Source organism: Quercus lobata, chromosome 5, assembly GCF_001633185.2.
Source record: "Quercus lobata isolate SW786 chromosome 5, ValleyOak3.0 Primary Assembly, whole genome shotgun sequence".
Lineage (NCBI taxonomy): Eukaryota > Viridiplantae > Streptophyta > Magnoliopsida > Fagales > Fagaceae > Quercus > Quercus lobata.
In genome coordinates, this window is record NC_044908.1 from 88,779,346 (window position 1) to 88,791,776 (window position 12,431).

The following is a 12,431-nucleotide window of genomic DNA, read 5'->3' on the forward strand; positions in this document are numbered from 1 at the left end:
ATGCACAGTACAAGTAGCTCAAGAAGATGGGAAGTGTAGACGAAGTACATACCATCACCGGTCCCGCAATCGGGAGCATGCGCACGCAGGCGTCGCGATCTCCGCAAAGCCTCCACCGGCTCAATGTCCTCAGCCGGTATCTGCTCAATCTGTACAGCCTCTCCGTGGGGGGTTTGAGATGGAGCTGACATGGTGGGGTCCACATGCACTAGAGGTGGGGTGGGCATGCCTGGTGTGGGGACAAATATGCATCCACCATCATGGGCAGATCCACTGAAAACTGGGGGCAACATACGAGAAGGGCCCTCAAAGTCCGTGCTAGCACCATGGGATATAGTGTGGGCTAGAACAGTGCCCTGATGATCGACGCTATGGGATGGCCCAGCACCATCGCCAGGCGTGCATCGCGGTGTCCTGCCGTCGTCATCAGACAGTACCCAATCAATGCCAAGCCATGCCTCTTCTACACCCTCCTCATTCCCTTCCTCGTAGATGGGAGCCGACTCGGTCGTACGGCTGCGACCAGCTTGACCACCTCCACGATGTCCACCCCCACGAGACCCACCACGTTGCCCGCCACGAACTGGGGCCTGTGTATCAATGTCAACTGCTTCTGCAAGCGCATTCGCCAATTTAAGTCGGCCTAGCTCCTCCACAAGCTCTAGTGTAAATGTAAGGTCAGTGTGCATGTTAGAACCTTCATCGCACCTCTGTATAGACCTAATCATCGTCCGAACCTACAAAACAAGGGCGTCATAAAAGCAAGAACGCAAGTATGATGCAAAACTTGGATAAATCTGTTCCAAAATCAAAAGAAAAAGTAGCAAACATAGCTAATGAAATCCTTATATTACTTATAATTATGAAGCATCTTTAAAAAGACAGTGTATAAAAATAGGGGTTGGCCCCCCCTGTGCAAAAATTTATAGTTCCAACCCAACACTCAGGAATTTTCAGTTTCCTGTTATGTTTATCGCTATGCAATCTAAACATTGAGATAATACTTCTAAAAAACACGTATAGTTGGTTGTACATAAGTTCAATCTTAGCATAAGTGAAAATATCAGAATTTCACTTCTGTATCTAGGCTTCACCAGATTTACAACTCCATTAATATCACATTGCAATCAGGACACATATTTTGAAGTTATTATTTCCTAACGTACACGCCCAAATCAAATGAATTGAAAATATCAAACGCAAGCTTCAAGTTTCAATTAAGGGAAGTACCAAAAACTTAGAACATATATCATACTTGAATCTAGTATAAATGCACATCTCCTTGCTGCATACTTGCAAGATTTTAAATGACCTTTAAGCTGTTGGGAATTGCATTCTACCAACAGTTTAGTAAGGGACTTCCCAATCCTAGAGGTAATATCTATCAAGGAATATGTAATACATTAATCAGTCCTGGAGGAAAGGCTATCTAAACTATCATGAAATGTGAATTTATCACTACTACACAGAGTTGCACCGTCCATTTTAAAGTACAAGCCAACCAAAAACAAAAAAAATAAACAAAAAATAAAATAAAATACAATAAAACCCAACCCAACCCACCCTTTTTAAAAGTTGAATGTAATTATATGAACAAAGGTGTGGTCATCATTAGTCATTGCCCATTAACCATTCCTCATGCAAACAAATTGGATCAAGACAAATTCAGTTTGTTATGAACAACTTAAATCATGCAGTATTTTGACTTTAAAACATAATGACATGTCATGCAGTATTTTTTGACTTTAAAACAAAATGACAGAGAAACTTATAGAGATGTAACAACGATAATTATTGTGGACTTTTGCATGCATGATAAAGCTGCTGAGGATATTTAATCCAACAATGGTTTCATCCATAAAATAGGAATTGTTGCCTCACCATGAGTTCCCAATACGCAGACTCTGGTGTTATGTACCGCCTTGTGTGGCGATTGTACCACATCATGTACTCAACGAGATACGTATCATCATCGTCTAGGAGATCGGACCCGCGAACTACATTCACTCGGTTGGCCCATTGCCGAATAAAGGGATCATGTTCTACCTCCCAGTTCTTCTCCCATTTACCCTGAAGGGATATCTTGTGAAGGGTAGTCGACGTATCCACGACACTTGGAACTGGTTGCTTCATCCCAAACTGACGGAGGACTCGCTCAGGATGATGCCACTCCACTATCCAAAAGAATATCAACGGCACCTCGGCCCTCCAAATATGCTGCCCAGCAGTGCAATACGCAGGTAGGGAGCCTAGCGTATGCGTGTACGGCTCCCATACAATCTGCATAAGTAGATTATGTTTGTGATAGTGAGACATCATACTAATTTAACATTATGTTTGTGATATGTAATATGCAAAGCATGGAATTTCTTGCTTCTAGTCGTACACAAAATCTTCAGGGATTATTGGGCAGAAAGTAAAAGAACAACAAAATTGACCTGCAAAAAATATTAAAAGATCTAGGTTGTTCATGTCCACCATTTTCAGCCCCATGTTCATATGCTGGACAGGGTTCAAAGCTAACTGACACCATCAAATACTAGGGTTTTCAATCTGAACCAAACTTAGAGGAGGGTACTAGAGCATCCTTATGGCTGTAAGATGAATCCAAGTTGATGATTTCGCAAAATCTTTTTATCGTAATAGAAATATTGTGCTACATTAATTGCATTAGTCATTAACAATGTTTCAATGAATGAGAACAAAATGACTATTATAAGGTCTACTGAAGACATTGCATTTCAAGTAGCACTTTATATTGCAAGAAATGGAAGCTATGTAAATTATTACATGGTATAATCCTCATCAAATACTGTTATTATATTTCTATGTAAATATATATTTCTTATAAATTTTAGTGTTGGAAATTACGTAAGCCTTTTAGTTATCTCAAACTAATCATGTCAATGTCTAAAATTACATTCCTCTTGAAGAATATGGTGAGCAGCATATTTTGCACGCTTCTAAAATTATATGAATAAAGTACTCGTTAATAATCCATAGCTTTTAATAATTTTAGGACTATTAAGGCAGCTAAAGTGGGGACAACTTAAGGAGTTGCATGCTGCAATTAAATTGTGCTCTCCAACTTTGGTGCAAGGAGCACGAACTAACTTTTCATTTACGTCAACAACAAGAGGTAATGTGTCAAGCGTCTTTATGTTTTCTCATATATCACTGATTAACAATTATTTGTTTCTTTAAACTTAGGCCATTGTTTTCCAAGAAGACAATCGAGGCTGTGCATATTCAAAATATACCACTTGAATACGTAAATCGAAGTCAAACAGTATTCTACTAGACTGTAAAAATATAACCTTCAATTCAGCAAAGGTAATTTATAACTTACAATGTAACAATGTTTTTTGCATCACAATAACAATGTTTGTAATCTTGGATACCCCTATGTTAGAAGAAGAAATACTAAATTGTCTACTTATTAGGCAGAGCAATAACTATGGTTTTAAGCTCATAACATTTTATTAATTAATTACAAGTGATTTCACAAGCTTAATTACAAACCGTACAAGCTTAAATTTTATTTGTTTAATCAAATTTGTAGCATATATTGAGACTATATGCAAAAACAACCGACTAAAGTAGAGCGTGATAGTAATCTGGTGCAATTGTACATATGAAACTTCTAGCCAAGAGAGTTCGATCGTACCTATGAAACTTATATCTATGCCCAAATGGAGCTCACACACTAAAACCACCTGCAGCACCAGTGGCACCAATGAATTGTAAAGAGCTTAGATTCACATTGACTACCTATGAAAACACCATCAACTAGAACATCCCAAACGGATGTTTAGATAACATAAAAGTTTATATTAACCTTAGATGGTCACTTAATACTAAATATTGCTATGTTCTGTCACAGGGGTAGTGAAATGCATAAACTCCAAACATTAGTAAGTTTTTGAAGGCAAAGCAACAATTGAGACTATCTTCGGTGCTCACTCTGGCATCCTAAACAACCCCAAATCTCACAAAGGGTTTAACCTATACCCTGGACTCTCGAGTTCCTAGTGGGGGGGCACTAATGGCTTTGTATTTTGGAAATTTCACAGTGTGGACCCAAGCAATGACAACCATCCAGCATTGGACAAGGACAAGCTATGGCAATGGCTTAGCCTATGGTCACTCTATGACATTCAAGGCAGAGTAACTCCATCCTTTAGTTTGCTTAATTTCAAATTTCAATGAAAGCCAGAGAAGTGATCATGTGTTTTACGGGCCAATGATCAATAATGTCATCATTCCCTCTGTTTTTGTACTTAGGCCAAAAATGCAAATTGGGGTTATATTTTTGCTCTCATGTCATGATTACACAATAATTAGATAAAATTTTCGTAGTTTAACATTTGCAGCTTTCCCAACGTTCTAAATTTAAAGAATTTTATCATTTTATGAGATTTAACAGCCAACTATATTACAACAGTGAAGAGAAGCTCTAACTCAGCAAATGTAATTCAACGAAAATCTGGAATATAATTATGGTAATATCTAAGTCAACCACCAAAACTATAGCGAATCCAGAAGGTGTGAAATATTAATAAGCTTCAACAGTTCTAAAAAAAAATTCTATTTTAAAGCTTTAATATTGAAGTATAACAACTATCAAAGATTCAAACTCTCTCTAAAAGAATTATGAGCACAAGTCTGGGCTAACCTGTTGAGCAAGACTCCAAAACGCATGTAAAGAAGCAGAAAGTGCAAAAACAACGAAGAAGACAGTGAAGCAAAATTCACGCAAGGATTAGGGAAAGAAAAAATTTTGGACCATTTCTCGATTTATGCGTGTCATCCTTGCGCAGGGGCCATGCGTTTTGAAAATATCATTTGTATTCTAATATGCCTTGATTCCCTTGTTCTGAAAAGACCCATATTTGTCAAGTTTATAGTAGGAAATTTGTTGTTTAGAATTTAATTGATATCTTCTGCGTTTACAATCATTCGCCTTATATAAAGTCTTAAGAAATATTGTTTTGAAATTTTTTAGTTCATTTTCATAGCAGGCTAAAAGTTCTATTTTCTCATGTTAAATAGGTTGAAACGGTGTATAATGACATAATCAGAAAATGAACACAAACTTTTGATTCAGTTAGTAGCTGGAAAGAATTTAAAGATGTCATCGTCAGTTTCGAAGATGCATCATTAAAATCAAATGAATTACTTGAGCACACAAATACAACCAAAGACAAATCTGATTATCTTTGGTATACTATTAGGTAAATTCATTTCTCATTGAATTATAACCAATTACATAATCCAATATGTGCGTCTTCTCTTCATTGCATCAGCTTAATGACATTTGTAACAATTGGTGGAGTTTTTGTTTTTTGGTTGCAACACAAGTTTGAACTCACTGTCTTGCACTAAACCAAGACTTCATGCTCAATCTTTTGCGCATGTTGCACATGCTTCAAACATCTTGGAAAAGGGACAATTTATTCTGTGTTTTTTTTTTTTTTTTTCGGTGTAAATCACAAACGTTTCCGTACATAATGAAGAATATAGCCAAATTCTACTTTATATATATATGACTAAATTTATATATAACCCATTGATTTAACCCAACTTAACCTGAGTCATGTGAGTTGGGTTGCATTGGAAAAAACCCTTCAATCCAACCCAATTTGGAAAAAACCCTTTGATTTAACATTCAAGAATTTTTTACTTTTGTTTTACTTTATGTAAGGACGAGCAAGTATTCATGCAGGTGCTACAAATGGAAGTTCTAATGTGAAGTACTTCACGATGGACATTCCAATTGAGTTAAATGATGGGATGGAAATCCAAGTATCAAACAAAATGATTGGATGGTATTATGAAATCAACTCATTCCTACAACAATCCAAGAATTCAAAATAAAATAAAAATTGAGGGAAACGAAAATAAAAGCATGTGCGGTGCATTTGAGGGAAACGTGCTCGGCCCGTAGTCATAAGAATTGAGGGAAACGTGGTCATAAGAATTCAAACTAAATTAACCGAATACCTGCTCGGCCCGTACTGTAGCCAGTGACGCCCGGTACGCAGCAAGGACGTGTGTGGCATGCTCTGCGGTGCATTTTGGCCCGCTCCACCTACCAAACATGAGGTGTCGACAAATGCTCATTACTGAACCTTACATTTAACAAACTTTGCTTTTATATTTCACATCCATATACTAAGCATTGATAAGTTTCTTTCGTTTGTTAGTTTGGCATATTTTTAATTATATGAAAGAGACAAATAACGAGAACTCAATGAACGTACCTAATGGCAAGGGGCCCTGAGTGCACTGGCGGTAGAGGCGGCCTCACAACAGGGCATAATTGTGGGAACCTTGAATAGGCCCATAGCTGCACCAACAAGAGTGCTCCTCCAATCTGCATCGCATCCTTCTTCGATGCACCACAAAGTTGCCTATACAGCCAGGCCAATGCTGCACTACCCCAGCTATACCGTCTCGCATTGCTGACTGGGTTGAGCAACTGCAGAGGCAGCAGTGAGACCCGGTCCGCAGACCTGTCCATGAACAAGAGGGCCCCCATCCGTACAAGTAGGTGGTAGCGGGCATGTTGCTGCACGACTTCGTCAGCAGCGTCCGCAACTAAGGGATCGGCAAACTGTGCATCAAGCCAGGTGTATCTTATCCTCGCCCCAGCAAGGGTAGACTTGTTTGAGTTTGGTATCGGGGGTGGAGGTTTATGGCCCAACAACTGTTCGCACAGCTCACTCCATTTGTAGTCTGTCTTCCCAGTGACAGGCAACCCATCCACCGGAAGCCCCAGCATCACCTCCATATCTTGCAAGGTGATACCCATTTCTCCATGGGGTAAGTGGAACGTGTGCGTCTCCGGACGCCACCGCTCAACCAACGCCGTGATCAAGGCGTGGTCGACCTCCATATCAGGAACCTTGAATAAACCAGTCAACCCTGCTGCATCTATGTGTTGCATGATACGTGGATCTAACCCACCCTGTGGCAATACACATTTACGGCGTCGAACCTTTATCATGCCAGGCGCCTCCTGCACACGGACGAGTATTGTGTTAGGAGATTAAACACGAGGTAATTATAAAACAAACATGTATTAATAATACTACTACATACCTCGTCAGCGGCGCACCTCCAAAGCGGACTTGACCGATGATTCGGCTGCTGGGCCAACTGGGTATCCACATCGGGTCCAGGCCGCACTCTATCTAGTGCCTGCATATCTGACATGGCAGCAAATACATTGTTAGCAATTTTCTAACAAGTAAACCACATTTAATATAAAATAAAAGCATAGATTCAGTAAGACATTATATTTTGAGCACAAGATTTTCAACATCACTTCTTAAATAAATAAGAACTTGCCATAAAAAAAATTATTTCAGAACTATTTAAATCACTTCTTAAAGCTTAGGATAATTATTAATTAACTATTTATGAAAATATAAGTTATAACACCACTCGATTTGCCAAAACCCCTCATCAAAACCCCAAGCACATTTAAACTCATTAATGAGAAAATCATCATTGCAGCATATAAAAGACAACAAAATTCTCATCTTCATTAGTAAATTTACTACTTCCTTAAGTTTCAACAAAATAATCAAAATCCCACACAAAACGCAACCTAACATTAACCAACATCAGAAAATATTTCAGAGGGAGAGGACCGTACCTGTAATCAGCGGCGGCGGGAACCAACGACGACTGATGGAGACTCGAGGAAGAGTGGGGAAGCCTGATCGCAGAGCGAGAGAGACAGAGTGTGGAGAGAGAGTGATGGCAGAGAGCGAGGGAAAGAGAGTGTACAGGGAGAGCGAGTGACTGAATAGCGTTGTGAGACGTTAGGGTCCTATTGATTCAAACCGCTGAAAAAAACTCGATTTCCAGTTTCCCGAGTTATGACCGTCTACACAAACATTTTTTTATTGGGAAAAATTCGAAGGGTCAGACTAACTCGACCATACAAATATCGAGTTATTCATTAAAACTCGATTTCTCTATTGTCGAGTTACAAAAGAGGGGCAATTCCCTATTTAGTTTCAGAAAGAGGGCAAACGAATGTTTAATTTCCCAAAAAAGGGTATTTGCCCATTTTCTCCATCCTGTAAATTAATTTAAGTCTAGATTTTCTTTCAGTATTTTTTTCCCCTATATTTAAGTTTTCTTAACAATCCTCAACATGCTTTGCAAGGTCTCTCTCCGTTACATTCTCCCTAAGTAGAATATATTTTTATTTTTATTTTTAATGATACCCTAAGTAGAAATTTTAATTCTAAACGCATTAAGAGTGTTATGAACTTAATTTATTTTAACTAGTATTGGATAATAAATAATTATTAAGATTTGTCAAATAAATTGATTTGGATTATGATAGTATAGGAAGTTAAGTGTATATATTTTATCCAAGGACAATGGTATTTTTTAGAGGGGAATTGAAGAATGTTATTATAAACCTATCTTATTTTAACTAGGAATTAATAAATGATTATAGAGATATATTTTATTAATTCAAATAAATTAGTTTAGATTCAGATTAGTTACACTAACTGATAATTATAAAGTCTACGAGGGTTTAGTTCTCTCGGCCTCCAACAAAAACATTGTTTCCATAACAATAAGAAAGAGAGACCATATTTCACTTTTACCATAGAATATATATTTTGCAACCCATACATGAAGTTTCTTGCTTTATTTTTATTTTTTATTTTTTTTAATTACCCTCCATGACTCTGATCTGAGTGCCTGCATGAATATCAGTGCATGCATGCAATCGATAATTGGGCCAAAAGAGGTACAGATGAGAGGAATTGGGTGAGATCGATGTGAGAGTGTCAGTTTTCTCGATCCTAGCTCATTGCTTCCAAAAGGGAATAGAAGAGAAGAGGGAGAGGATGTTTCATTCATTAGGACCAAAAAACCAAGCAAAGTGAACCGAATGGGGTCACTAGCTCACTCATTCGACCAGTTCTACCAAATCAATAAGCTAAGTTTCAATATATAATAGCCACAAGCAAATAATGAAATCCCCCTGACCAACACAATTATTTTCCAACTCTCTTTCTTCCTAACTCCCAAACGAAAGCTACCACATCTCTATGGACCCCTTCCAATCATATTTCCGACGCTCAACAGCTTTTGCAAGGGGGAGTTGAATAAACTAACAGGTCGATACTCTACACACTGATTACATGCAATTTTTTAGCTAATTATAATAAATCGGTTCAAAATTTGGCTTCACGAAAATTGTTCTTTAAACTGAAGTACTTGTTAAAGTTATGTAATAACTAAAAGATGAGTGAAAGCAGGAAAGCAAAAACACATGAAGATTTACATAGTTCAAGGTTCGATCTAACAGTCTACATTTATACTATGAAAGCCCATGACAACATTTTATTAAGCCCTTTTATTATCATGAACCCAATGTAGGTACATACGTATATGCTAAAAGATACTTATTAATTAATCATAAATTAACTATAGAGTAACCTAAGATTAAGTTACTGTTTGTTCTATAATGACATTGACCTACAATTATTGATTTGTGCCACTTAGGCGATAATATATCTAACAATACGTCCTCACGAGCTTGTTCAGAAACATCGTGCAATCAAATAAAAGCATGGAGAGGGTTCTGTTAAGCCTTAAATAAAGCATTTAGTTTCTTTTATTAAGTCCATGCTATGTTATTTGAATGTAATCAGGATTGGAAAGAAATGAAGTGTTAACCACCACAGATGAGCTAGGAAGCAAGAAAAAGAGAAGAGGCTCTCCAATGTTTAATTACAAAATGTTCCAAATAACACAATGGCCACCCACATAAATTAAATAAAATAAAAGGCAATTTCCATGGTAGTAAAATGATCACACATGCCATGCATTGATTGGTGATGACTGAGATTACGCATGATCAGCTGGTTGAATCATGTGCAGGTCACATGTTTATCTGAGTGATCTGTAGTGGAGACATTACTTGAGCCCAAAGAATACCCATACTACAAAAAAGAGAGAAAAAGGCATAAATTATATATGCATCGACCATTGAAGCCGTCACATTACTTTTGGGATTCTGAAAATTGTTTGCATCTGCCACAATGCTTTTTTATTTCTTTAGGACTTTGTAAACTAATACCTTGTAACTGTTTGTATGCAGTTTTGCTTCTTCTTTCTTTTCTTTTTCATTTTTTTTTTCTTCTCTTTCTCAAGAAAAGAGAATGTACTATAACATTTCTCCTGCATGAGATTGCTTAATTTGTTCGCAATATTGTGTTCCAAGTTTTCTAAGTTCCGGAAAGAATATTACAATTTTTATGGTTTGTTACTTAATCTACATTTCTTTTTGGGTCATTCTTGGAGCTTGGTGTATAGTCATAATTATGTTTTTTTTATTAGAATAATATTAAGAATAATCATCATCATGAAACAGACATTATATATTTCAAATTATATTTTACTTATTAAAAAAAAAAAAGATAAAAACAAAAGAGTTGTATCGCTCTTTGTGCGAGTCCCCACTCTCCACCTACTGTGGTATCAAATAATGGAGATTGCTTGAATGATTTTCTCATGTATCCTATTTTATAATGTCGATATGAATCAGGTGGTGGTTGTTTGACTTCCAATAACAATCTCAGTTGTATCCTATTTTTTTTTCCCTCTCTCTCTCTCTCTCTCTCTCTCTCTCTCTCTCTCTCTCTCTCTGAAATGCATGTGAAATAAAAACGTAAATTGTAAAGTACCATATATTTCTCCACAGGTCCACATTAGTTATACTTGAAATTAATGCATGTTAGTATGCAACACAGTACACATGTAGAGTATGTAGTAGTATATAGGATAATAAGTACCGCCATATATCCATGTCTAGATTCTCTATCTAGTAATATATTATAACAGATCGATGTGTAGTGAAACTTATTTCCATGTTTCCACATTCATTCCTACAGGAGAAGATAAAAATTGTCCACTCTTTCTTTCTTATGTGATCACATTCACATCGTTCCCCCAAATTAAAATGCATGGCTAGCTTAGCTCCAACCAATTCTTTCGTTCACCAAACCTTTATTAATTTGTTTTTGGATTGCCAACCCAAATTCATATATCTCCATCCCAGTAGTACCAACCTTTTGCATGACAATAATTTGGGCTACGATGATTGTTATCGTCATCTGTCATTTTCATCTCATCAGTCATCACATGCCAGAAGAAACCCACCTTCATTTCTCATCATTATTATCCACTGAATATATGTCACATCACTTCCTCACTTGTCATTGCCCGCCATCAACAAATCATGGGCCACAGTCCAATTCTTTAAACAATAAAAATATAAGTCTAATTAAACATCTAATATCGACTTATTAATCATGTTAAATCATTATCATGCTGAACGAACAAGAAAAACTTTGTTGCAGTCAGAAAATCAGCAATGAAATGAACGTACAAAAATAATTTAGATTATGTCACAAATGATGTAAGTTTAGTAAAATAGAAACAAAAATAAACTGTAAGACTTAACAATAAGGAAATACAAAAGAGTAAAAGCTTTCATTATACTGAATAAATAATTCATAAAAATTGACAAATTAAAGATGATGCAAATTATAGGACAAAAGCAAAATAAATGTAGCGGAAAAAAAATGCTTTGAAATATTGTATGATCATAAAATATTTATTATGTTAAAAAGAATATATATATATATATATATATATATATGGAAAGTTAAAAATACCTGAAAAAGAAGGATTTGAAATGAGGAAATTCGCCTAAATATAGGGATAGCTCCTATTGATAAAAAGATGAGAAAATTTTGTTTGAGATAGTTTGGCCATGTTCAAAATGGAGCAAATAATACATCAGTGAGAGAGTTAGTTTATTCAAATTGAGGAAAACAGAAAAATATGAAAACCAAGAATATCATTAATAAAAATAGTAAAGAGTGACATACTAATTAAGAAAGTAACAAAAATTATAGATAATAGAATGGTGGAAAAAATATATATATATGTAGCTGACCATAACTAATCTGTTGAGAGTCCATACCCATTTCACAAAAGTTAGATCATGGTAAGAATGGCACATGTTTGTTTTTGTTAGTTGAGGCTTGTTTGCTAAACTTATTTTCATCCTAACAAAAGAATGTTAATAAATAGAAGAGAGTAAGTTAAGTTCATCCCAACGCAGACCACCCTCCAATCAAGAGCCTTGTTCTCCTTTTATTCTCCTTTATGTCGAAAACTAAGATTTTAATCCATTTTCTCCCTTCACATTTATTGAATTATTAAAAAAAAAAATGCAAACCTCCCCCATATATCTAATATTTTCAATTATTAGCTTGGCCATCCCACAACATCCAAATAAAGCATGAGAGAGAGAGAGAGAGAGAGAGAGATCTTTTTTTTTTTCCTAGATGTGCCTTGAGAAGCCAGATTGGACCGAATCA

The 12,431-nt window shown here is 36.3% G+C and overlaps 1 protein-coding gene and 1 pseudogene across 1 annotated transcript; both read right to left on the reverse strand.

Annotated features, from left to right (window-relative positions):
* Window positions 1-208: 208 nt before the first annotated feature.
* On the reverse strand, window positions 209-7,884 carry LOC115991432 (serine/threonine-protein phosphatase 7 long form homolog). Its single transcript, XM_031115124.1, has 7 exons — window positions 7,664-7,884; window positions 7,105-7,211; window positions 6,264-7,021; window positions 6,004-6,091; window positions 1,882-2,280; window positions 438-737; window positions 209-280 (listed from the first exon to the last, which is right to left on the reverse strand). Exons 2-7 carry the CDS (start codon window positions 7,207-7,209, stop codon window positions 209-211), a joined length of 1,722 nt encoding a protein of 573 aa, XP_030970984.1. The 5' UTR covers window positions 7,210-7,211; window positions 7,664-7,884.
* Window positions 4,775-4,885, reverse strand: LOC115993388 (annotated as a pseudogene).
* Window positions 7,885-12,431: the final 4,547 nt, after the last annotated feature.